At 39.4% G+C, this 26,886-nt stretch overlaps 1 protein-coding gene across 3 annotated transcripts; it reads right to left on the reverse strand.

The window, feature by feature from the left end:
* Positions 1-1,612: 1,612 nt before the first annotated feature.
* Positions 1,613-26,068, reverse strand: BTF3L4 (basic transcription factor 3 like 4). 3 transcript variants are annotated; one of them, XM_002715097.5, is made up of 6 exons: positions 25,917-26,059; positions 22,773-22,839; positions 18,431-18,544; positions 3,618-3,819; positions 2,359-2,418; positions 1,613-2,091 (listed from the first exon to the last, which is right to left on the reverse strand). In XM_002715097.5, exons 2-6 carry the CDS (start codon positions 22,824-22,826, stop codon positions 2,045-2,047), a joined length of 477 nt encoding a protein of 158 aa, XP_002715143.1. In that variant the 5' UTR covers positions 22,827-22,839; positions 25,917-26,059; the 3' UTR covers positions 1,613-2,044. The 3 variants fall into 3 exon arrangements, with proteins under 3 accessions (XP_002715143.1, XP_069934614.1, XP_051713767.1); XM_070078513.1 differs by having other exon boundaries at positions 24,881-25,981; XM_051857807.2 differs by lacking the exon at positions 22,773-22,839 and having other exon boundaries at positions 25,917-26,068.
* Between the last annotated feature and the right edge of the window lie 818 nt (positions 26,069-26,886).

Consider the following 26,886-nt stretch of genomic DNA (forward strand, 5'->3'; position numbering starts at 1 on the left):
TGAAGCAGAGGAAACTTTAGATTCAGGGACACCTCATTTGACTAATGGTGAATTTCATAGTTAAGTGAACTTTGCAAGGTCATATAGTGCCTGAGTTTGGACTGAACCAAAAGTCTCCTGACTTCCAGATGTGTGCTCTTTTTTTATTCACTATGCTGCCTATGTCTGTCTACTTCTATATGAAGTGGTCCCCTAATTCTCACTGCCCCCTGTGTCCCTTTGATACAAAGGAACATATTTGTGGACTATACACACAGACCATGTAGACCTATTGGTTTAGCAATGGATGAAACATTATTTCAAACAATGACTGCACTGAAATTCATCTGGAAGTAGAAAGTAGAGAAAAAAACAAAAGAAGGATATTCTGAAGACAATAAGAGAAGCGTAAGAGGAAATATTCTCCTCTTTTGTACTGTTATTTTATTACTATTATTTTATTTTGTTACGTCCATATATCATATAAAACATAACAGGAAAAATCCATAACTTTATAAAATAAATTGAGGTGTTTGGATGAAAAAGCGTTAAGTACTTTGCCTTCATTTCTACAGACTTCTCATTATGTTACTGATCTTGCAATTTAGATATCACATAAAGATATCTAGCTGGAAACAAAAGTTGGTATGCTAAAAGGTCAAGCTGTAGTTTGTTGGTGGGCCGAGAAATGATATATTTTCTAAATCTTACCCTTAAATACTGGCTTTAATAAATGCAGATATAGTAAAATGCAAGCTTTTATCAGACAGCCAGAGGGAAACTTTAGTGAATGAATGCAACTTACCTCCAAGTCCTTTGAAAGGAGGTGAAAAAATAAATACTGTGTTTTATCAGTGCTCCCCCCAAAGCATTATTCTAAGCATGCAGGAGGGCGTTGTGAGCAGCTACAATAGTAAGGTCCAACTCAGAGGTAGGTTCAAGGCCAAGAGCAGGAGAGTGGTTGAAGAATTCCTCCTGGGCCAGTACCATTTTATAAGAATGCCCATTTGGTGCTGGGGGGTGAGGCTATGGCCTATTTTCTCCTGACTTAATAGGACATTTTCAATTCAACCTTGCTTAAAAAGAAGCATTTTTACACCTGCTACTAAGTACAGCTAGGATAAGGCTGGCATCGGATTATTTAGCAAGCACATGCTAGTGATTCCAGTTTGAAAACTACCAAACTGTAAAATCAAGGGGAAATACAAGTTGAAGACAGAGCTGTTGTTTCTTAAGTTGAGGGAACAAAATTACAAAAGGCATTAGGCACTCACTTAACTCTATATGGAGAACACCCTTCTTAAGCTAGGTGAGAGATGAGGAAGAGCATTAGGATGGGCTTACCAGGTCATTTAAAGATTAAAAAGAGAGGAAAAAGACATTTAGGAAGCAAGCCAGTAAAAGAAATTTTTTCTGACTAGGTACATGAATCTAAGGCAACCATATCAAAGATACGCTACCTATTACTCTAGCATGAAGCTGGTGGCAAAATATCTCAGACATTTTAAACCTAAAGATGTGTATAAAAAATATGATAGTTAACCAAACAAGTTAAAAACAAACCTCCCAAATCTCTTCAGATCTGAAATCCAAGATACTTTCATTAATTCTGCGCATTGTTAGGGGAAGAAAATTTGGGAACAAATGTAAAGATTTGTTTTATTTCTACTAGGGGAAGAAGGTAGATAAATAGAATTGTTTTCCAATTTGCTCTCCACTGTATACAAACATACCCACACGCATACATACACATACATACACTGAAAATACCCCAACAACAACAACAACAAAAAGCCCAAAAAAAAAAAAAAAGAATCAAACCCAAAACACCCTCAAACTGCACCAGTACTTCATATTTTGACCAAAAGAATAGATCCTGGGAGGAAGTGCAAAATGCAAAATCAAATGACCGAACAATGCTGAACAAACAGCATTATTAATATACAAAATATTTATATTACTGAACTAGTAACAGGTGATGTTCTCTGTGTCTGTAAAACTTTGGAACCACATAGCTGATTTGTTAAATCTAGTCCATGCTAGCTTCCAAAAACCAAAAATGAATTTAGTTAGCTTCATTCTTTGATGCTTCATCAAAATTTTCTACAAGATCTGAAAAAGAAAAAAGTAAATTAGTCAAAGAATAGAAAAAAAAGGAAAAAGTAAATAGAATTCCTAACTTTAAATCCCAATAAAAACAAAACTGTTGCAACTACAGTAAGCCTGAAAATATATAGAAAAAGCAGAAATGAACTTGTGACATTTCACTAAGAATGATTCACTTATCTGCTTATAACAACAAAAACCTAAAAATCATTCGTGCAATGAGTTCAATGAGATAAATAGGATACTAAAAATCTTAAAAGAAATGTCACTTACCTGGAACATCATCATCTTCCTCATCAATGTCTTCTGGTTTTGGTGCTTTGCTATCCAACACTATAAAAAGTTTATTTTAATATTAGACAGTGAGAAGAAAAACCCTTTCAGAACACTTGTAATGTCTTATCCCCTTTTTCTGTCTAAATTGCATATAGTCACTCAAAAAAAATCTAAATACTGTCAAATCTGAAATGCCTTTTATGTATTTTTGGTTAGATTATCACTAAAAAAAAAATTTTTTTTTTTTTATTTTTTAGACAGGCAGAGTGGACAGTGAGAGAGAAAGACAGAGAGAAAGGTCTTCCTTTTGCCATTGGTTCACCTTCCAATGGCCGCCGCGGCCGGCGCACCGCGCTGATCCGATGGCAGGAGCCAGGTGCTTCTCCTGGTCTCCCATGGGGTGCAGGGCCCAAGTACTTGTGCCATCCTCCACTGCACTCCTGGGCCACAGCAGAGAGCTGGCCTGGAAGAGGGGTAACCGGAACAGAATACGGCGCCCCAACCGGGACTAGAACCCGGTGTGCCAGCGCCGCTAGATGGAGGATTAGCCTATTGAGCCACGGCACCGGCCGACTATCACTAAAATTAATAAAACCTTATATATTAGATACACATTAAACATAGCTGGCAATTTGTACAGCAAAGGAAAAATTTACATGCAAAATAGAATAACAGATGAGTCTGAATAAGATGTCAGTAAATTTATAGTAACCATATTTTTCAAATAAAATAGTAATATTTAAATTTTTCCCCCATTTCTTTTAGTGTAAGACAACATCTAACTATGTAATATAGGCAATGGGAAATAATTTAGGTTATTTGATTTAGGGGCAATCAGGCACATATGAAACAGGACTATCTTGGACATTCAGAACTTACGGTTACAATATATATAGCACAATCAACAATATTTAACAAAATGTAGATTTGTGATAACACTGTTTTCACTATCAGAAGTGAATATCAAATTAACTGTTTAAAAATGTGACTTACAGAACCTGGCACTTTCCCATTTAGGTAATTACTGCTCAACTTACTGTATTACTACCAAAATATATCTGAATATTCTATATGACAACACTACATAATGATTAAAAAAACAGACAAAATTTTATGAACCACAGAAGTAACTTTATAGAAAGTAAGATAATTGCACAGAGGCAAACCCTTCCAATTTCAGATGGGAAACCTTTTTAAATTACTAGTTTCTTTAATTAAGGTGGGAAGGGAAAGAGGTACTAAGCTGAAACACTTACCTTGCCGCGGGAACTGTTCAGCTAACTTCCTAAGGCTTGTTAAGCTGTCAGCACCAAGCTGACTTAATATTCCGGGAAGCATTTCTGTGATTGGCTTGGCTTCTGCATGACCAGTAATTGCAAAGGTGTTGGCTGAGAGGGAAGCTTGGACTTTGGGATTGTTGAAATGAATAACTGTCCCGTCATCTTTAATCATGTTCACCTGTATGATCACAGAAGAAAAATGTACTTAACATGCTATGTATGACTAAAACAGTATCTTTTAAAAATCAATTCAATTATTATTTTTCAATTGGTATTTATGTAATCCCAATATTAGCTAAGCAGTGGACATGGGTGGAAAAGACCCTAGCAATAAATATAATGGTGTAGATAGCACACATTACTAGGTCAAGAAATAGTTATTTATTATTACAATTTAGATTCTAATTCAGACTTTTGCAAGAAGAAACTTCATGTTCCCCTCTAAAAAAAAAAAAAAAAAAAAAAAAAAAAAAAAAAGGAATTACCAGCCAGAACCAGTCTCTTATTGAAATTATCCACTTTCTTACTCAATTTACACTATCAAAGAAGACAATACAATTATCATTTGGTGGGGTGGCATCTTACAGAGGACAGGTTGTATATAAGGGGGAAATAGTATATGGCAAAAATGACCACTGAAAATCCATAAAGAACACTCAGAAATTTAATCAGTCAAGTGTTTTGCTCCTTTGAACACTTAGCAAATTCCCAAAAATTTCCACTTGTACTCAACATATCATTTTTGCTGGGGACTTCTTTGTCATTTCCCCTAATTCTTAGGTGAAGCTTGTCAACCATCTTCAATAACCCTTGTACATATCAACCTTTCCCACCCACCTGCCTGGCCACCCTTAAAATCATCCTCACATTCTTTCTATGGTTTTCCCCAATAAGGACTGACCAACATATAGTCCACTGCCTGGGACTTACTAAAATGGAAAATTGAACATGTGCTATTTAAATTATCATTTTTCTCTCTCACTCACGTTCTTTCTCTGTTTTTCTTTTTTTTTTTTTTTTTTTTTAGTAGAGCTGAATTTGCAAGAATTAAATGTGCAAATAATGTGATTCCACTGTGTAGTTGATTCCTCTGGGTAAGTTACCTTGGTGGTAACATGCTTATTATATAAAAAGTTGGGAGAGTTAATTCTTGGCTACTTTAGAAGCATTTCATGATCCATCCAAAAACTGCCCTTGTCACAATCAAGCGAGATGCTGAGTGTTCTCCATGGTCAGTGGGAAGTGGGCTTTTCTTCCTCAGAGGTGATCACCACCACTGACAGCACCAGAAGGGAGGGGGAAGAAAGGGGCTTCTAGGTTTCAGGCAAGACCTGGAACACAGAGAAAATAAAGGCACACCCCTAGCAAATTATAACTAAACCCCACAAATACTTCCCCCATTTTTTTTTCTGACAGAAATCACTATTTAAATTCTATACTTTTCCTTCTTTTGGCTCTGTACTTAAGGTTCTATTAAGTATATTATACATAGTAAGCATTCATCAATCTAGGTGTTCTAAACAAATGGCATTGTGAGATAATTTATATGAACTTAATTCTGAAGACACAAAAATTATAATTTTGGTAAAAAGTTAAAGTAGCTGAAAGTCTGGGGAAGGGAGGCCTTGAAAAGGAAGTGACATCATGGATAATAAACGGGATGCTGCTCTGGAGCTATCTAAGAATCACATTATTTCAGTACGGGAGGAAAATAAAGAAATGGTAGGACTATATGTTCCAAATCAAGCTCAGACCACATGGTTTAATAAAGGAATTTTTTTTTTTTTTTTTTTGACAGGCAGAGTTAGACAGTGAGAGAGAGAGCCAGAGAGAAAGGTCTTCCTTCCGTTGGTTCACCCCCCAAATGGCCGCCACGGCCAGTGCTGCGCCGAGCCAAAGCCAGGAGCCAGGTGCTTCCTCCTGGTCTCCCATGCGGGTGCAGGGCCCAAGGACCTGGGCCATCTTCCACTGCCTTCCTGGGCCACAGCAGAGAGCTGGACTGGAAGAGGAGCAACCGGGACAGAACCGGTGCCCCAACTGCAGGACTAGAACCCGGTGTGCCGGCACTGCAGGCGGAGGATTAGCCTAGTGAGCCACGGCACCAGCCTTAATAAAGGAATTCTGTAACACTTCCAGGCATGAAGAGTCTCAAATACTGGAATTTGATTTACAGACACTGAAGTCATAAGAGACTTGAAATCAATATTGTTCCAATATATTCAGGTTATATATTTGTTGAACTTTAGAGGTCTTCCAGCTCAAATAATTTTCATTAAAGACATAAAGATAAAGGGCCAGCATTGTGGCATAGCAGATAAAGCTGCCGCCTGCAACACTGGCATCCGATATGGACACTGGTTCCTGACTGTTCCACTTCCAATTCAGCTCCCTACTAATGGTTTGGGAAAAGCAGCGGAAGATGGTTCAAATGTCTGGGCCCCTGCCATGCACGTGGGAAACCTGGATGAAGCTCCTGGCTTTGGCCTGGCCCAGTGCTGGCCATTGTGGCCATGTGGGAAGTGAACCACCAGATGGAAGATCTGTCCCCTCCACCCTGTGACTTTCAAAAACAAATAAATAAACCTTAGGGGGCTGGCACTGTGGCATAGTGGGTAAGGCCACCACCTGAAGTGCTGGCATCCCATATGGGCTACTCCACTTCCAATCCAGCTCTCTGCTATGGCCTGCAAAGGCAGCAGAAGATGGCCTAAGTCCCTGGACTCCTGCACCCATGTGAGACACTGGGAAGAAGCTCCTGGCTCCTAGCTTTAGATCAGCACAACTCCAGCCATTGCGGCCAACTGGGGAGTGAACCAACGGATGGAAGACCTCTCTCTCTCTCTCTGCCTTTTCTTCTCTCTCTCTGTAACCCTGACTTTCAAATAAATAAATAAATAAATAAATAAATCTTAGAGAGAGGGAGAGAAAGAGCTCTTAAGTTCAGAAACATTATGAACTGTGACTTTCAAGTAAAATAAATAAATCTTAAAAAAAAAAAAAAAAGAAATATACCGAAGGACAAGTATGTTGATTAAATAGAAACTGAGGACTTGAATCTGTGTTTCCCAACTTGCTGTTTAGCTTCCTTCCTATTATGTGACTCTCATGCTGAAAACATTTATTTGCTTATAAAAATTCAATTCCACAGCCCTTTGAGAACTTGCCACATAATTATTTATCTCAGACATAGGCCAATGGAGAATACAGAAGAAAAACAGTGCATATGGATAGTACATACAAAGGTGCTTCAAAAACTCAATGCATCTTACTGGCTTCAAAATTAGGAAGAGGCTAACATGGTGCCAAGAACAACACACAAATCCATGGATTTCTCTGTATTCAGGCTTCTTTTCCATAGACTTTAAATGTTAAATCATATTTTACAACCTAATAATTTTTTTTAGTTTGAAACAGGAGTATCTATTTTTTAAGTTTGGTGTGAAAAACAAGATGAATTACATCTTGGATAAGAGTCAGAGAACTCAAGGGGCTTCCATAGCCTTGGAAACTCATGACTGGTGCATAGGGAGATTGCTGATGCCATAAACGGGAGTGTCAATTTGTAAGGTCAACAACAGGAGTCACTGTGCACTTACTCCTCATGTAGGATCTCTGTCCTTAATGTGCTGTACACTGAGGCTTAATGCTATAACGAGTACTCAAACAGTATATTTCACTTTGTGTTTCTATGGGGGTGCAAACGATTGAAATCTTTACTTAATGTACACTAAACTGATCTTCTGTAAAAAAAAAAAAAGAAATTATCAATTCCCAACTTGACTCTCACTGGGATTAAACATGACAATAGGTCTGATCTGATTTCATCATCATTTAAAAAAAATCATCTATTATTTTTCACTTTATGTTTCTGTGTGGGAACAAACTGTTGAAATCCTTACTTAAGGTATACTAAGCTGATCTTCTGTATACTAAGATAATCGAAAATGAATCTTGATGTGAATGGAAGGGGAGAGGGAGTGGGAAAGGGGAGGGTGGTGGGTGGGAGGGACGGTATGGGGGGGAAAGCCATTGTAACCCATGAGTCGTACTTTGGAAATTTATATTCATTAAATAAAAGATAAAAAAAAATAAAAAAAAATAAAGTAAATATAAAAAAAAAAGATGAATTACATCTTGGATTGTGAAATCAAAATAAATTTATTCAAGATTATTTTAAATAAGGTATCATAAAAGATGCACTTCACAAATAGGTTCAGAAAAGGGTAAAGAATTTTAGAATTTATAGAATTAAATACTATAAATCAAAAAGGATAGACTATTTCTATCTAACAGACCTTTCTTCCTGCTGAGCAAATGATACGGTTGTATGAGAACCCTGGACAAAAGCTGTTAGAAACTATCAAGTGAAGAATTGTTTTGCTGAACAAAATCAGTTAGACATTTCCACTGTCCTTTTAGGAAGAAGGACAGGAAAGTTGTTTAATTAAAGCAAACTCTATGTATATCATAAGGAAACTTTAGTACTTTCAGTGATTTTATGCTTTTTGGTTTAAGCAAGCCATACAAATGTACAGTATAAGAACAAGGAGCAAACACGTAAACAAAGACTACTGATTGACTACTATACTAGCACCTAGGTTCCTTTTCCAAATAAACATCTTCCCTATGTCAAAATGTTTTTTCCACTTAAAAGTAGCTAAAGATAAAGGATGTTATTTAAGCTATGGAGGATGCATTTTGAGACTTTTAATATAAAACAGGGTTCCCTTGCTCTTAACTGTCTGCTCTAACAACACTATCATGCCGGGGCCGGCGCTGTAGTATAGTGGGTAAAGCTGCAGTGCTGGCATCCCATATGGGTGCTGGTTCGAGTCCTGGCTGCTCCACTCCAGATCCAGCTCTCTGCTGTGGCCTGGGAAAGCAGTACAAGATGGCCTAAGTCCTTGGGCCCTTGCACCCACGTGGGATGCCTGGGAAGAAGTTCCTTGCTTTGGATCGGCGCAGCTCGGGCCATTGCGGCCAACTGGGGAGTGAACCCGTGGATGGAAGACCTCTTTCTCTGCCTCTCCTTCTCTCTCAGTATAACTCTTTCAAATAAATAAAAATCTTTAAAAAATAAAATAAAAAAAAAAAAAACTACCATTTCTGGTGGTCGGCAGAAAATACTTTCAGTGTATTGTATTTACATTTATTTGCCATTTTCACTGTTTAGACCATTTCCTGCTTCTCACACTGCAAATTCCCATTTATTTAAGATTCAGGTTAGATGATTCTTTCTCCATGATAACTTACAGTGGTTTATGTACCTACTGTACTTCGTAGGTATATTGGTATTACACAGAATTGTACTGCAGTGTAATTGTAATTGCAAAATTTTCACCCTACTAGAAGGTAAACTCCTTGAAGTCATAGACCATGCTTTAACCTTATTAGAGTACTCTCTCAGGTGTCTAGCATACCAATAATTACTCAAATTGCTGAATGCATGGATAGCTTCTAAAATCACAGATGTTGTCAGACCTTATCTCTCCAAATGCTGTATGACAGGTCATGTCAAATTTTATAAATTTTTTTTTTTTTTTTGACAGGCAGAGTTAGACAGTGAGAGAGAGAGGGTCAGGGAGAAAGGTCTTCCTTTTTCTGTAGGTTCACCCACCCAAATGGCCGCTATGGCTGGTGCGCTGCGGCTGGCGCGCTGTGCCAATCCGAAGCCAGGAGCCAGGTGCTTCCTCCTGGTCTCCCATGCGGGTGCAAGGCCCAAGCACCTGGGCCATCCTCCACTGCCTTCCCAGGCCACAGCAGAGAGGAGGACTGGAAGAGGAACAACTGGGACAGAATCTGGCGCCCTGACTAGGACCAGAACCTGGGGTGCTGGCGCGCTGGCGCTGCAGGTGGAGGATTAGCTAAGTGAGCCACAGCACCGGCCATAAGAGTTATTTTATTTATTTGAAAGACAGAGTTACAGAGAGAGGTAGAGCCAGAGTGAGGGAGAGGTCTTCCATTCTGCGGGTCACTCTCCAAAAGACCACAATGGCCAGAGCTGAGCTGATCTGAAGCCAGGAGGTTCTTCCAGGTCTCCCACATGGGTACAAGGGCCCCAGCACTTGGGCCATCCTCTACTGCTTTCTCCAGAGAGGTGGATCAGAAGAGGAGCAGCCAGAACTCAAACCAGTGCCCATATGGGATGCCAGCGCGACAGGCTGGGGCTTTACATGCTGTGCCACAGCACTGGCCCCAATATTAAAGTTTAGATATGGCACAAATTAGTGCATACAATGAAGACACAGATTGTCCTGGGCTATATTTTTTGTCTGACTTTTCTGATACTTCTGACCTTTTGAAATCGGCCCAACCTCTCCTACCAAACTTGGATTCATTTAAAATTATTCTTGGCAATTGTTGGGTGGCCGGCCAATATGCTGCAGTCAAATACCTTAACTTCTGCCTTTGTTGGCCTGAGTAAGGCACATGTAATTAATCACGATAGCCTTCTATCTTCTATCTGATGACGCTGATGCTTATTTTTATTCCTACACAACAGTAAATTTTATGGCTACAGGAAATCTCAAAATTATACTTTGCTCCAGAGGTCTTGCTAATAAGTGCCCTTTCATTTTTGAGAGGTGGCCTGAATTCTTCCAGGTGATTTTTTGGTTTTCAAGTCCCTATTAGGCCAGTTAGTTCTGAGAATTAACAGTTGTCTTAAAATCAAGTTTTGTTGCCATACACATGGTTACATGCCTGCTCCTTGTTCTTGTATTGTACACAGATTATGTATATACTAGTACTTAAATACCAAGAAATTAGTCTTCCTGCATTTTAATAGGGTGAAATGATTTTTTTGTGAATAAGACACAAAAATGGGGTTTTATGAGGGTGAAGGATGTCAAATTTTGAGGATTATGGGCTTTTTGCACACACTCTCATAAGTCAGTGTTCTTCATGAATACTTCTCAGCACCTGCTTATTTCTAAAGATGAGTATGAAGCACATACTTAATGCAGGTATGAGCTAAAGCTTATACCTATAATCAGACTACATCATATGGTAGGAACACATTCTCTTATTTCTGATGGCAAGAGTCTGCTGAGACAGGAATTCTCTACAGTGATACTACAGGTAGTGTGAGTTGGTATAGCTCTTCTGAAAAGCAATCTGGCAATATGGATGAAGAGTTCCTAAAGTGGCCATACCCTTTCAACTAATAACAGCAATTTCAGAAATCTATCTAAAGGAAATAAGAAAGGAAAATAATTACTTAGGTACAGAGAAGTTCAATGTGATTTTTTTATTATCAAAACATTAAAATGTATAATCAAGTATTGTATATTCATATATTAGAATATAGACACCCAGAATGATTTTTAATGATATAAACAATTTTTAGAATACAACCAAAAAATGTTTCTAAATATTACATCTAGTTGTAGTCTTAAGATATATTTAAATATATATATAAAATATGGGAAAGATGGGGCTGGAATTGTAGAACAGGTTTATCTACTGCTTGGAATGCTGCATCCCACATGGTGCCTGTTTGAGTCTTGGCTACTACACTGCCAATCCAGCTTTCAACTAATGCATCCTGGGAGGCAGAAGATGTTTACTGAAGTACTTGAGCTCCTTCCAGCTATCTGGGAGTTCCAGGCTCCTGGCTTTGGCCTGGTCAGGCCTGGTTGTTGCAGGCATTTGGGAGAGTGAATCAGCAGATGTAAGCTAACTTGCTCATATTCTCTCCCCCCACTTTCAAGATGAAATTAACTACTGAAAAATTAAAAAATATATATGGAAGAGAAATACATAGCTAGCAGTTCTAAGTATTCAGTTTGTGGCTGAATGTTATTAGCTTCTTTATATTTTCTATAAATCTCTAATTTTCAACAACAGCAACATATTTTGATATTGAGGGGAAGAAGTATTTTTAAAAAATAAAAGGTGTATGCCAGCAGATAAATGGATTCCATATAATGGAATATTTCAACTGTAAACAGAATAAAGTTCTGATACATGCCACAATGTGGGTGAACTTTGAAAATCTTTACATGAAGTTAAGCTAGGCACAGAAAGACAAATGCTGTATGATTCTACCTATATAAAATATCTAGACTAGGTAAACCTATAGAGTAGAAAGTAGATCAGAGGTTACTAGGTGCTGAGGAAAATGGGAACAAGGAGTTATTGTTTAATGAGTACTGAGTTTCAGTTTGGAAAGATGAAAAAAGTTCTGGGGATGGATGGTGGTGACAGTTGCATAACACTGTGAATATGAATGTAATTAACGCCCCTAAACTGTATGCTTAAAAATTGTTACAATATAGGACCAGCGCTGTGGCGCAGTATGTTAGTCCTCCACCTGCAGTGCCAGCATCCCAAACGGGCACCGCTTCTAGTCCTGGCTGCTCCTTTTCTGATCCAGCTCTCTGCTATGGCCTGGGAAAGCAGTGGAAGATGGCCCAAGTACTTGGGTCCCTGCACCCACGTGGGAGACCCAGAGGAAACTCTTGGCTTTGGATGGGCTCAGCTCCAGCTGTTGTGGCCATTTGGTGAGTGAACCAGTTGATGGAAGACCTTTCTGTCTCTCCCTGTAACTCTCTGTAACTCTACCTCTCAAATAAATAAAATCTTTTTTAAAAAAATGGTTAAAATAACAAATTTTATGTCATAGTAATAAAAACACACAGCAGGGCCTTAGAAAATAAGGTTGCTGTGGAATGATAACATGAATGGATGCTTCCTTTTACTTCTGTGTTCAGTGGTACCCATGTATTGGCACCTGAGGCTCTGGTTGGAGGAAGAAGGAACTGTGCAAACGGTCAACCATTTTAGGTCATCCTTCTGTACAGCTGGCTCAAGGAAAAATAAGAACTAGGAAGAGGAAAATGTGATCATTCAAATTCATGTGTACAATTATAAAATTTATGTTCCTGGACTTGAGCTTTCTCCTGAGCCCCAGCTCTCTTTGGTTAACTTCTTGCAGAACAATTCTACCTAGAATCATCATTATCTCTTAAACTTAATAGGTTCCAGACAAGCTCATCATGGGGAGTCAGCATGCTGTAGATTATAAACAATGAATAAACTCAGTCCTTGCTGCTAAGTCTTAATAATTACTGAAAACAGTCTACTTGGTTAATAAATAAGCATTATATACCACAATGTGAGATAGTAATAAAAAATATATATAGCAAACAATTTATGCTAATTTAGTGGAAGAACTAAACAACAGTGAGTAATTATGCCTAGAAAGACAGAGGTTTCATAAAGGCAGAATTAAACCCTAATTAAGACAGGAACTGTCCTCTAAATATAATAGCAAATGTCTATGAAGCACATTGAACAATTACAACGTCTGAATCACAGAATGTTTTCAGTGACAAATCTGATCAAATCAACTGTCCCCAAGAAATGAAAACATATGCAACTGTCAATAGATTAATGTTCTGAGAAGAAAGGGGACAGTATGGTTACTATATTCTACTAGATTACCAAATAAGCACATTCAAATATTTTCAAGTGTCATATAAAAGATTTTTAAAATTCTGGTTCTAGGGGTAGGGGTTTAGCATAGCAGTTAAGATCCTCATGTACAGGGGCTGACCGTGTGGCACAGTAGGCTAAGTCTCTGCCTGCTGCACTAGCATCCCATATGGGCACTGGTTCATGTCCCAGCTGCTCCTCTTCCTATCCAGCTCTTTGCTATGGCCTGGAAAAGCAGCGGAAGATGGCCCAAGTGCTTGGGACCCTACAGAAGAAGCTCCTGGCTTCAGATTGGCCCAGTTCCAGCTGTTGTAGCCATTTGGAGAGTGAACCAAGGGATGGAAGATCTCTGTGTCTCTCTCTCTAATTCTACCTTTAAAATAAATAAATAAATTTTTAAAACAAACCAAAAAAAGACACTCGTGTCCCCCATCAGAGTGCCTGGCTTCAATTCCTGGCTGTGGCTCCTGACTCCACTTTCTTGCTAATGCAGATCCCACAAGGTAGCCAGGATGGCTCAAGTAAATGGGTTCCTGCCACTCACAAGGGAGACGTGGATTGAGTTTCTGGTTGTCCACTTTGGTCCCAGCCCAGTCTCAAGCATTGTGGACATCTGGGGAATGAACCAGCAAATAGGAGGTTCTCTTTCTCTGTCCTCAAATAAATATTTTAAAAGGCATCTATAGCAATTTCGTTCTGGATTATATTATGCAAGTTGGCCTAAGAATTCCTTCCCTCCTAAAACCTAGTTAGTTATTTACTTGGCCTTTGCATGAAATAATCTATGATATTCCCTAACCCCTCAAGTTTTTGACAGCTTTGGATTTCTCTTTGGTGAAATGTGAAAAACACATAGGATTATAATTGATTATACCAAATCAACAAACGATTGAGTACTTAAAAAAAAAAAAACTGAGAAGTCTGTGTTAACCAAACAGTCCTTCAGTTTTTAGTTTCTAAAGAGGATATAAATTAAGCTTTGGCGGGGGCGGGGGGAGGGGGAAGCAGGAGAGCACTTTCTATTGGTTTGACATTGTGAAGGTCAAAGCAAGCACTGCAATTAAGTTTTGTTCTACAACAATGGCAATGGTATCCTTTCTTTTCAAAAGTTTTTGCCTGCTTCTCTTAAAACTGCTGAAAATAAAAAGGTAGTGTGTATTCCACAGTTCAGCATTTTCTAGCAGACTTAAAATATTCCAAAGTAAAAATAACAACATTGTAATTAATGTTTCCTCTAGTCTAAAACATACACATTTTTTTCATATCTTACTGTTTTAGAAAACCATACCTGTTTTCATCTACACATTTAATACAGTAAATTGTTTTTCTCCTCAAGAAATTGTTTTTAACCCAAAAGTATGTGAGCAAGCCAGGTTATATATAGTATATTTGATGTTTCTGAACAAAAATACTTTATTATCTAAAAACGATTATATAAAGTACAAATATCTTGGTTTTCAAAAAGAAAAGTAAGTTTACAAAGAAGGAATAAAGAAAAAAGTAAAAATCTTGGGACCCGCACTATGGCACAGCAGGTTAAGCCACCACATGCAGCACCGGCATCCCATATGGACCATGGTTCGAGTCCTAGCTGTTCCACTTGCAATCCAGCTCCCTGTTAATATCCAGGGAAGGCAGTGAAAGATGGTCCAAGTGTTTGGGCTCCTGCTCCCACATGGGAGACCCAGAAGAAGCTCCTGGTTCCTGGCTTTGGCCTGGCCCAGCCCTGGCTGTTGTGGCTATCTGGGGAGCGAACCAGTGGATGGAAACTCTGTGTGTGTGTGTGTGTGTGTGTGTGTGTGTGTGTGACTCTTTCAAATTAAGAAAAAAAAAGTAAATGTTTTCATCTTAGGTTCAAATATACAGAAACTTTGCAATTAATACCTTGTATTGCTAATTACTCTATGTATACTTTATTCAACTAGTCAGTGTGGGATGGAAGAAAACACAACTGGGAAAGATTAAGGAGAGGAACAGGAAGTAGTGAGAATGATACATGTATCTATCATGAACCCAGGAATTCTGTGTGATGTTTTGGGGGCTGTGAGTCCTCAAAAAATTGGAATTGCATTGATAACACTAACACAAAAGAAACCACAATATAGTTTAAAAAGTGCTGAATACACAGCTTTGTGGGAGCACTTAACCCTTCTTTGCACAAACATATAGATGCTACCAGGAAGCCTTCTGGGAGGAAATAATGCTTACATTAAGACAAAGCGGGGAGGGGCACTGCTTGCAGTGTCAGCATCCAATACGGGTGCTGGTTTGAGTCCTGGCTGCTCCATTTCTGATCCAGCTCTCTGCTGTGGCCTGAGAAAGCAGCAGAAGATGGCCCTAGCCCTTGGGCCCCTGCACCTGCATGGGAGACCCGGAAGAAGCTCCTGGCTCCTGGCTTCAGATTGGTGTAGCTCCGGCCATTGTGGCAAATTGGGGAGTGAACCAGCAGATGGAAGACCCCTCCCTCCCTCTCTCTCTGCCTTTCCTTCTCTCTCTGTGTAACTCTGACTTTCAAATAAACAAATAAATCTTAAAAAGAAAAAAAAAAGACACACACACACACAAAAAAAACGGAAAACAGCAATGTCCTTGATAATACTGATGGGGTCTTCTTTTATCTATAAAGCTGTAAGTAATGAATTCTGCATGATATAAGCTCAGTAGTAAAGGCTATAAGGCTGATATACCTCTTAATTTACCTTTTTTCCATTGGCAGGGGTGGCAGAGGTTGAGGGAGAGAAGGTATGAAGGGGAGAGGAAAAGGCCAAGAACAAGTATAAGAAAATCTAACTGAAAAGAATAAAAGCAGGATAAATTAATAAATCATATGAACCCTGGTTTTGACACACCTTAGTTCAAACCTGGAATTCCAGCAGCTACTAGCTATGTGATCTTGGGTAGTACTTAACTCTCAGCCTCAGTGTCCTCTTCTACTACACAGAGCTACCAAGTCCAAGGGATATTATGAAGCTGAAATGGGATAATATTTCTTTATATGTCTAGTTGTCCAATTAGTTCTCCCACCAGATTATAAACGACAAGGGATGGAAACCATAAATATTTTCTGTATCACTGTTTAGTAAGTCTATGGCAAATGCCTGGCACACGTTAGACATTCAGTGGGTGCTAACATTAAGTTCTTTATTGTGACAATTTTAATTACAATTCCATAACCTCTGCACAGCACTGCAAGTTTGATTATATTCCCAAGAGATCAGAGATTATTAACTGGTTCCTTATCTCACTGTTAAACATTTATAAAATGAATACCCCCTTCTACTAAAACTTTTATTAATCTAAGAGCCATGAAGCCTTCCAAATATGAACAAAAACAAACATTTAGAAAAGCATGCCCTCGGAGACATTACATAGTTAAATCTATACTGAAAGGAAGGTATGAATATAATTTTTGACCTAACTCCAAAAGAAATTTCTCAACCAAGGGTGATTTTGCCTCCAAGGGGCAAATGACAAAATCTACATTTTTGACTGTTACAACTGGGGGATGAGAGTGTTACTGGCATCAAGTGGGTAGAGGCCATGGCTACACATCTTAGAATGCAGGATAGCTCCCACAACAAGAATTATCTAATACAGAACGCCAACAGTGTTCAGGTTGGGTTTAAAGGAACTGGAACACAGAAATGTAAAAATATAGAATTGCATAAACCTTTATGAGTAGGTTAAGTTTAACAGAGTTCATGTCTATTTCTGCAAATTACTTATTTTTACCAAGTTTTAGACTTTTTAAGATATGTGAAGGGACTTAGGGCTTTTTTTTGGCTAAAATATATTACAGATTAAGAAAACAGAGCCGGCGCCGTGGCTCAATAGGCTAATCCTCCACCTTGCGGCGCCGGCACACCGGGTTCTAGTCCCGGTCGGGGCGCCGGATTCTGTCCCGGTTGCCCCTCTTCCAGGCCAGCTCTCTGCTATGGCCAGGGAGTGCAGTGGAGGATGGCCCAGGTGCTTGGGCCCTGCACCCCATGGGAGACCAGGAAAAGCACCTGGATCCTGGCTCCTGCCTTCGGATCAGCACGGTGCGCCGGCTGCAGCGGCGGCCATTGGAGGGTGAACCAACGGCAAAGGAAGACCTTTCTCTCTCTGTCTCTCTCTCTCACTGTCCACTCTGCCTGTCAAAAATTAAAAAAAAAAAAAAAAAAAAAAAAAAAAAAAAAAAAAAAAAAAAAGAAAACAAGCTCTCCCCTTTTCTCTCCTCTCCTTTCCTCTCCTCTCCTCTCCTCTCTTTTCTCTCTGCCTCTCCTTCTCTCTGTGTAACTCTTTCAAATAAATAAATCTTTAAAAAAAGAAAACGAGCTCTCTGAAAAGTATTTTGTCAATGAAAATACATAAAAATTTCAAGTAGCTCAGAAAAACTGTATATAAAATGCTTAGTTTCAACACCTGCAAACAGAGTTCTTATGTTACCAGAGTAAGAATGCAGTCACATGAAGCTGAAAAACACATATGGCTTACATTTCTTACTGGTTTACTAGGACCTTTAATTTGAACATACAGATTTGAATAATGTGTTAATTTTATTCATTCATCTATGCACAGTGACAAGAACATATGGCACTTTGCCATTTTACTGTTTTCTTTGTTACTTTTTTAAATTAAAATACCTACCTTCACATTATTAAATTTATGTTTTACAGCACATGTGCAAAAATAATCTATTAAAAACTATGAGGCTGTTTCACACATAGTAATGACATAACTAAATCTAACTTATGGCAGTGAAAATGAAAACATTAGTTATTATCAGAAATGGAATCTTTAGACAGAGATGTCAATGGTAAAAGATCACAAGAAGTTGATGTTGTAATTTTTCTTGAGTATCTTTTAGAATAACATCTGTTTTTGGCTTCGTATTTGATAAAAATAGTATCAAAATACAATAAACTGATTTAAATATAAATTTTTGAAAAAAGTTCTGAATAAGAAATCCAAACCACCTAAAGGCTAATTGCTAGAGCTTTTCAGCTGAAATAATAATTCAAAAGGTTTTATAGAGTAGAAAAGTGTCCTCAGGGTAAAAACATCTACCTTATTTGAAGAAACCTTCTACATTATTAGAAAAATATTTTACATTAAAATTCAAGAGCAGTTCCATAATTTTGTCACATATGCAAATACCTTCAGTCTGAAAACTATGATGAAAATATATGTAACCAAAATACTAAAATAATTATTCTGATCACCATTCAATTTCACACAAAAAGTAAATTCAACAATTACAGCTTCAAAGACATCTGAATGACAATGTCAAAGACTCTTTTAAGCTATGTTGCATTTGAAAGGTCTAGACAATTACCCACATAATTTATCAATTTACGAAGTGATCATACCTCTTCAATACCAGCTATATTATTCACAGCCAGTTTTTTGAGAGAACTTTGAAGCTTTTTGTCATCAGCTGTAGCTGTTCTATGTACTACCTTCTTCTTTCTGCGAGCTGTACCCTGAAAAATAACCAAAGAAAGTGTCAGCATGTCTAGTAACTGGCAATTGCAATCAAGCTCCCTATCTGCTACAATAATCTATCTAAAATTCACATTAATAACTAATTAAATAATGACTGGTAACACTGCTCCGAGTTTTGTCAGCTTAACATAGATTTTTGAAGGTCAATTCTAGTTTTTATTCGTATCCAATATTCAGCCTTATCATTTCAATGTTTCAAAATATTGTTAATAAAACATACTCAATTTCAAGACAATTTAGTGTCCCCAATGTAGTGTACTTTAAAACATCATAAAGAATTTTTTCTTATTGTACCTACCACTCTCTGCCAATAAAGTCTAAATATGTCTTGAAACTTTAGGAATTATGGACTAATTGAGAACTAAATGATTATTATTTGAGTGTTCTAGAGTCAGAATCCAGGAATGAAAAAGATCAAGTTCATAGTTCAAGACGCACATATATTTACATGAGAAAAAAGTAAATACATATACACATATAAACAGATGACATAAAACAAGATAAAAATTATTAAGAAAACACAACAAAATACAAACACCACAATGATATGAGTGACTGGGTTGGAGCAAAGCACTATTTTACTAGTGCTTTAGACTGTCCGGGCAAAGTCCCTATGAAGAGATTGCATGATGAATTGAGAGCTACAATTAGGGGAAGAGTGATCAAAGCAGAAAGAAACAAGATTGAACTTGTCTTTTCAAGAGAGAAAGCAGGTCATTATGGCTACAGCAGAGTGAAAAATGAGAAAGGAAAATGAAATCAGAAAGATAAGCAGGGGACAATCATGTAGCCTACAATACCACAGCAAGCGTTGAAATTTATTCTAATTGCAATAGTTTTAAAAACTTTTAAGCATGACAGTGACTTGACCTAGTTACTTATGACTGAGGTTGCTATGTAGAAAATGGACTATAATGAGACCAGTCAAGAGACTCATGCAGCAATCCCGATGAGAGATGAGGGATATGACAGTGGAGATGGTAAAAGTTCAGATTCTCAGGAGACAATGTGACTTACTTGATGGATGAAGGTTATGAGAAGAGGAATCTAGTTTGATGCTTAAAATTTCTGAGCAAACAGGTAAGGAATTACACTATTTATTGAGAAAGGAAAAGTTCATTTCTACATTGATAATTTGAAACTCTAAATACATCCTTCCATTGAAAAACTATTTAAAATAATGGCTAAATTCCTGGGCCAATTTACAAAAATATAACGTGAAGTAGAGCTGAAACTAATTAAAAAGCAGCCTAAGTTCTGAGGATCAAATGAAACCAGTAGGAGCAAAGCAAAAAGACTGGAGGTTTCCATCTCTGGGTGGCTCCTGCAGTAGCACTCAAGGAATAAGCCTTAGGAAGGGGAGGTGGGGCTTCAGTCTCAGCTACTCTCATAAGAGAGGAAGAGCTCAGGCAGCAGAGGTCCTGACATCCAGCTGCTTAAGGACTTTTACTTGTGCAGTATTCAAAGACAGCTGTATTGCTGATATCTCAAGTCAAATGATCCTCGGGCATCTCAAATTTAACGTATCTGAAAGTTTATGAAACCACCAACTATTCTTCCTAATATTTTCTAAGTTTTGTGGCTGCCGGTACCACCAGATATGCAGTCCCTAAAACTAGAAATATGGGAGTCATCCGAATGTTTCTGCTTTTCATCTACCCCTCATTTTTTATTTATTTGAAAGGCAGAGGGACAGAGAGCTTTTACCTGCGGGCTCCCTTCCCAAATGCCTGAATTAGCTGGGGCTGGGCCTAGCCAAAGTCAGGAATCAGGAGCTCCACCCAAATCTCCAACATGGATGGCAGGAACCCAAGTCCTTCAGCCACCATCTGCTGCTTCATGTGTGGCAGTCATATGTGGCATGTGGTTATCCTAAAGCTAAGTGCATTATTCTCCCCTACATGCATTACGAGGCTGTTGTATATGGGATAAGATTATCCTGTTTAACTGGCTGCACATCTGCCCCTCTTATCAGTCATTACATCATGTCAATCCTAACACCTAAATTTATGTCCTACATAGTATAGCAGTAGCCTCGATTGCTGTCCTCTATGCCAATTCATATTTCACTCCACACTGCCAGCAGTCACCTTCTAGAATACCTGTAATTTCTTTAAAAAAAAAAAAAAGATTTCATTTATTTGAAAGACAAAATTACAGAGAGGTCTTCCACTGCTGGTTCACTCCCCAAATGGCTGCAACAGCCGAAGTTCAGCCAGGAACTTCCTCCGGGTCTCCCATGTCGGTGCAGGGGCCCAAAGATTTTGCTGCCTTCCCAGGCGTATTAGCAGGGAGCTGGATCAGAAGTGAAGCAGCAAGGACTAGAACCAGCACCCATATGGGATGCCTGTGCTATAGGCCTGGGCTTTAACCTGTTGCACCACAGCACCAGCCCTTGTAATTTCCTTCTTAAAATCCTTCAATGAGGAGCAGGATATTTGTCCTAGCAGTTAAGAAACCTGCATCCCACATTAGAGTGGCTGGATTTCACTCCTAGCTCTGGCTTCTGCCGCCAGCTTTACACCAATGCAAATCCCAGAAGGCATCAGTGATGGCTCAAGTAACTGGGTCCCTGTCACCCACATGGGAGACTTGGACTGAATTCCTGGCTCCCAGCTCTGGCCCAGGCCTGGCCATTGTAGACATCTGGGTAGTGGGGTGGGGTGGGGTGGGGTGGGGTGGGGTGGGGAAGGGATCTCATCTCTGCTTGTCAAAAAACAAAAAGCCAAAACTCTTTATTAGTTGCCCATTGCCTACAGTATAAAATCTCAAGCACTTCAGGATGGCATACAAAACCATATGGAATCCCCAACTACCTGATCATTTCATTTTTTACAACTCTCTATTCATTACATACCCAAAACTCTATCTGTACCAAATTAAGGCAAGCCATATCATCAAGCATGTTATTTCAGCACCCTGTATGCCTCTGTGTGGGAATGACAGCCCCTTGTTGCCTTCCTCCCATGAACACATTTACCTATCTAAAAATTCATGTTTATTCTTTAAACCCCATCTCACTAATGACTTCCTTGTTTCTTAGGCAAGAGAACTGTACTTCAATGTAACACTCACTAGTCTGTAATTTAAGTCTATTTTTCGCTTCCAAACTATGTCAATAGCCGGAGATACTGAAGTGTTTTTCCATGTGCTCTGTATATAGTATGTGCTCAATCAACAGTAACTAAATGAATGAATGAATGTATCAACCACTGGTTTAAAATACGCATTAGTGATGTGCTGCATCAAGTTCTTTCAGGTATATTTTGTGGTTCTTCAATATCCTTACTTTTTGTACCTGCACATTACATCAGGCTTGACGCTACAATGTGACTAGTGTGGTTACATGAGTGTGTCATGACTCCAAGTCATATATCACTATGAACAAGGAGAAGGACAACATACTAGTCACTTCTTCTCTCTCCCACCCCATCCCCATGAGCTGTGGTTATCACAAGGTTTAATACACTGTGAGGCCTGGTACATGAATTAGTTTCCTACCTAGCCCCCTCCTTAGGTGTGAAGTGAAGACTGTTTGGCAAAGATTTTATTGGGCAAAGATAAAGGTAGAATATCCTTGCAATGGGGCCACAGCTGAAGGGAATCAAAGATTTTTGGTGTCAGAACTAGCACTTCCCTAACCTTCAGGAAAAGAAAGCTAACGTTCACATTCACTGACTTAGCAGAATAGGTGGAAATATGGGAGGGAAATGTGACAGTCAACAAAATGTACAAACAGCCTGAGAATCTCTAGTTAAACCTCTTGTAAGATAAGATAACCCTAACATCTGGTATGCCCCATGAGTCTAACATAATAGCTATTATTTATTAGGCATCTACTCTATGCCAGATACCATGTTAACATATTTTACAAGCATTAGTCTAACCTTTAGAAGCATCTTTTGTAGGATTATTTCTATTTTGCAGATGAAAAAATGGAAGCTTAACAATGCTTGGTAACTTGTTCATGTCACACAACTAGCAGATTTCGAGAGTTAGAATTCAAAGGTGGCTATTTCTGTTGTACCATCAGAGAGAAAAAGTCTTCCGGTTACCTGCTTTAAATCTAGACACTTTCTTTCAAACTGGAATGTGGTTTGCTCTTGCTTATTGAAAAGACTTTAGATTTTCAATGACCACAAATCCAAAATAATACTACCTATTAATCATACATTCTCCTATCAGTTTTTCTTATGCCACACTCACCTTGCCCCCTATCCGGACCTGAGCCTGAAGTTTGGCTAACTTTTCTTGATTCATGCTGTTGGTAAATCTAGGGGGGGAAAAATAGATTTGTTAAAGTCACCGTTTTACCAAAATTAAAAAAAAACAGTACTGCTGGTTCACTGAGCTAGTAATATGCATCAACACCATGGTCATATTGTCTGTATTCTCAATAAATATTAATAACTTGTTCTAGCTTCATAAACCAGATATATTTTAAAAGTCTAAATTAAAATAATACCACAAAGGAGTTGAATATACAAACAGAAAACAGAATGGAATTCAAAGCCACCTACAAATATTTAAAGATTCCCTCCTTAAAACATGATTCAGTAAAACCTATTTAATTATGAAATCTCTATGGGCATGCCAGGTTTTTCCCCCAAAGATTTTTACAGCAGAGAGCTGTTACCAAGGTTTATTAGCAAAACCTCCAAATACATTATTTTCTCCCAAATCATATTCTGTTGTTCTTACAAACCATAATTTTTAAAAACTGGATGGACAAAGGAATTCAACAATAGGTTGTCTAGCTGTCAAAATATGAGCTAGTCATGTCCTTTATTCAAGGTCAGATGTTATGTTAATAACAGGGAAACAGAAGCAGATTTCCAGACATTTGGTGCTTCAGCAGCACTCCAGAATTCACTCATTACCCTGCACTGATATAGTATGCCATATTCATCAAGATTTCCTTGCATTTTGAGTGAAATGCTTCATTGCACAATCTGACAAAAACATCTCTCTGCTACAACAGTGAATTTAGAGTTAGATGGAAGACGCCTAAAAATAAGCTTTTCAAAGCTAATTTTGACTTTGAAATTTCCAAGAACATTATAAAGTCATGAATCCTAGTCTGGCCCGTGACATTCCTACTGCGGAAATAAGTTCTTAAGTTTATAATGAGTCATAACATTCCACACTAAATAAATAAATATAAGTCAACTTAAAAGTCCTGTTTTACTTATTCAGTCAACAGATCATTACTGAGATGCAATGGAATAAGGGACGAGGTTGTTATCAATTTTTTTTTTGTCCAGTCCTCTAACCCCTGTAAAATCATCAAATGAGAAAGATACTGTTTTCTTCATTTGAGGAAGGGGGTAAAAAAAGAATCAAAGATAAATAATTACTAACCATTCTGTTTGACATTGTACTTAGATACTAACCTGTATGTATCTCTGCTTTAAGGCTAAAGTTCAGTTCCCAAATAACATTTAGAACCTATGATTCCTCACTCTTAGCACTATATCACAATCATAATATTTAAGTAGCTAAAACCACTTTTAAGAGGAAGTGAGTTCAGAGTCTAAAACAAAAAGTATTAGAAATGTACCAGTCTTAGCTCTGCCAGACTTAAATTCACTGAAGTAAATGTCAATCCCTATACTCAAGTATCCATAAGAAAAGGACCAATATTCACTTTTCCCCAAGGGATGTGGCCATGAAGGTATTCTGGGGGAAAAAATGGGGGGGGGGGGGGGAGGCTAAGGAAGCTTTTGTAAAAAAAAAAAAAAAAAAAAGAAGCTACATGAAAATATTGAAACTATACACAGGGCAAATCCTTTCTGGACTCTTCTCCCTTTTGAAGTAACAGTCCTTGACAGAAGAGATGGAAGATGATGATACATCAAGGCAGAGTCTTGACTCATAAAAGCAAGAACGAAATTAACTCTATATATCAACGTGTAGATGAAGAACAGATTCCATTCCAAGTGGTCAGGCCAAAAGAAGGGAGAAATCTTACTCCCAAAGAGTATCTCAGAGAAAAAGCATTTTAGGGAAGTCGGAAGCGCAAGGCAGTAGGGAAAGCTGGCCGGTGACCTTTTGTCTGAGCAAGCTGGGGCATGTGTACTTCAAGCAGGAAAAAGGATCAGGCTCAGTCTAAGAGAGACGTAAAGCTCAGGATCTGAAGCAGACCTCAAAGATCTCCTGGTTTCATCCCCTACTCTTCAATCTTTACTGCACCATCACTTACATGAGGCCATCTCAAATACCTGCTTTTTAGCAGCAAAGTGTAAATTACAAACAGTTCACCTCCATCCCAGTTTAACAGATTAGGAAGTGAGAGCTTGACAGGAAAAAGGTACCTTTCAGGGCCCAAAAGGTGGAAGTGATTTCCTAAGGCAAAGGGTCTTTCAGTACGTCGTTCTTCAAGGACTCAAGAAAGGGTGTAAGTTAAGAGGTTAATCAGTATTTACTGAGTGCCTAAGTTCCCAAGCATAGTGAAAGGCACTTTCACATACATTATGTTTGCACTGAGATAAAAGTAATTTCAACCTTTAGTCCCAACTTTTATTACGCGAGGTTTCTCCAAGAAAAAGGCACAGGTCTTGGAATCAGAAAGGCTAAGGCATCGGAAGGGTATTCTACTGTTCTGAACTTGTGTTCCTCCTGCATGAGGGAAGGTGTACCACCACCTACTTCACAGGATTGTTTTGAGCGCAAAAGGCTAGATTATCAAGCACAGTGTACGCAGTAATTGGCAACTATTGTTACCACTTCCGAGAGGACGGCTAAGCTAGAGTGAAAGAACGTGGGAACGGAAGTTGAAACCGCCATTCACTGGCTGTGAGCACTGCCTGTCGGTCAGTGATGTGGTTATGAAGATGGGCAAGGTAACGTTTCAAAGGGGAGGCAGACTTGTAAACAAATACTGCCATTACAAGGTGACGAGCGCGGCAAAGGAGTTCGGTCCCAACAGCTTGGAAGCTGGACGCGCTAACCTCAGTCTCCCTATCTGTAGACTGGGAGGAGCAAAAGAGATGACAGCAGGCCAGCTTTCTATAAGGCTCAAAGCTCGCAACACTGTTGTTGCGAATAACGAGCAGCAATGGCACAGAACAGGGGGCGTCCCCCGCCTTCTGGGACTGGATCTGGGAGGCAACAGAGCGGAACCGCTCGCCTCTACAGGAAGCGGTGGTGCTGGGTACCTTCCCTCAGGTGCCGACCCCCAGCTCCGCCGCCGGTAACCGACAGGCCAAACCAGCCGCCTCCGCCCCCACTCGCCGCGCCACGGCGGAAGTGGCAGTCAGAGCGGTTGGCGGGTGTCGGAAGAAGAGGGCGGGGGAAGACCGTGCGTAGCGGCCTATGGCCGTGTAGTGGCGGGACTGCCGGGGGTCTCACCTGAAGCAAGGAGGATCCTCCAACACCAGCACGCGGCAAGAGCAAGATGGCTGCCTCAGCTAGACAGAGAAAGACGACCGCGGCGGTGGCGGCGGGAGCAGGGCCCACGTGACACAGTCGGCCCGCCTCTCCCTCTCCGGAACGGCCTATCGCGGGAGTGCAAATCCGAACTACAAAGCCCAGCGTGCTCTGCGCGTGCCTAGCTTGCTATTGGCTGCAGGTGCAGGTGGCCGCGCTGCATCCTGGAGCTCGCAGTCTCCAAAGCGTTCTATTGTGTCGGCTCTTATAATTTGTAGGGAATCTAATAAAATAAAGGGCGGTGTGTGGTTTCGTTTGGGTGTGTACTTCTGTTCCAATATATCTCACTGTGCAATAAGTAAGCATTGTTTGGACTCAACTAAGTACCAGGAGGAAGATGGGAAAATTAATCTGTTTTCGCAACACAAGGGGAAAAATGGGAAGAAATATTCAACTCATAACAAAAATAGATTTAACCAGAAGAAATTTTACACTTTAGATGCTTGCAGTGACTTATGTCCTGGTTCCCTAGGTCCACCTCAATCAGTTTTGCAATAAGAGGCACCAAGTTTGGTTTTCTTGGAGCTTACATCAGTTGATTGCATCATCCTCGAGTGGAAGACTTGTGATTTTGCAAGGGAGTGAAGGTCCAGCGCTTCTTCCCTAACGGGTAAGGGCATGCCTGGAAGGCACGAGACCGTGCACCGCAGAAGGGGTTTGCCAGGTCTCTTCAGAGACCGGAGTAGGAACTTACAATGACATCCAGTTGTCCATCTTTTACTTGGGGAGCAGTAAGGGGAATCCGAGGCCGGAGGGCAACCTGCCCAGTACTGAGAGCGTCCAACCAGAGCGATCAGTAATTTGCATTTTGAATATTAAGTACAGCGGTTCTAGGGGGGAGGGGCCAGCCTGGCTGGCAGACGCGATCAGCAACGGTTCTCCCGAATCTCTT

Source organism: Oryctolagus cuniculus, chromosome 7 (assembly GCF_964237555.1).
Source record: "Oryctolagus cuniculus chromosome 7, mOryCun1.1, whole genome shotgun sequence".
Classification (NCBI taxonomy): domain Eukaryota; kingdom Metazoa; phylum Chordata; class Mammalia; order Lagomorpha; family Leporidae; genus Oryctolagus; species Oryctolagus cuniculus.

Coding starts and splice junctions, on each gene's coding strand:
- BTF3L4 (XM_002715097.5), bottom strand. CDS start 22,826: ATGAATCAAGAAAAGTTAGCCAAACTTCAGGCTCAGGTCCGGATAGGG. Junction 3,820..18,430: donor ATATAGCTGGTATTGAAGAG/GTATGATCACTT, acceptor GTGATCATACAG/GTGAACATGATTAAAGATGA. Junction 2,092..2,358: donor GGAAGATGATGATGTTCCAG/GTAAGTGACATT, acceptor TTTCTTTTTCAG/ATCTTGTAGAAAATTTTGAT.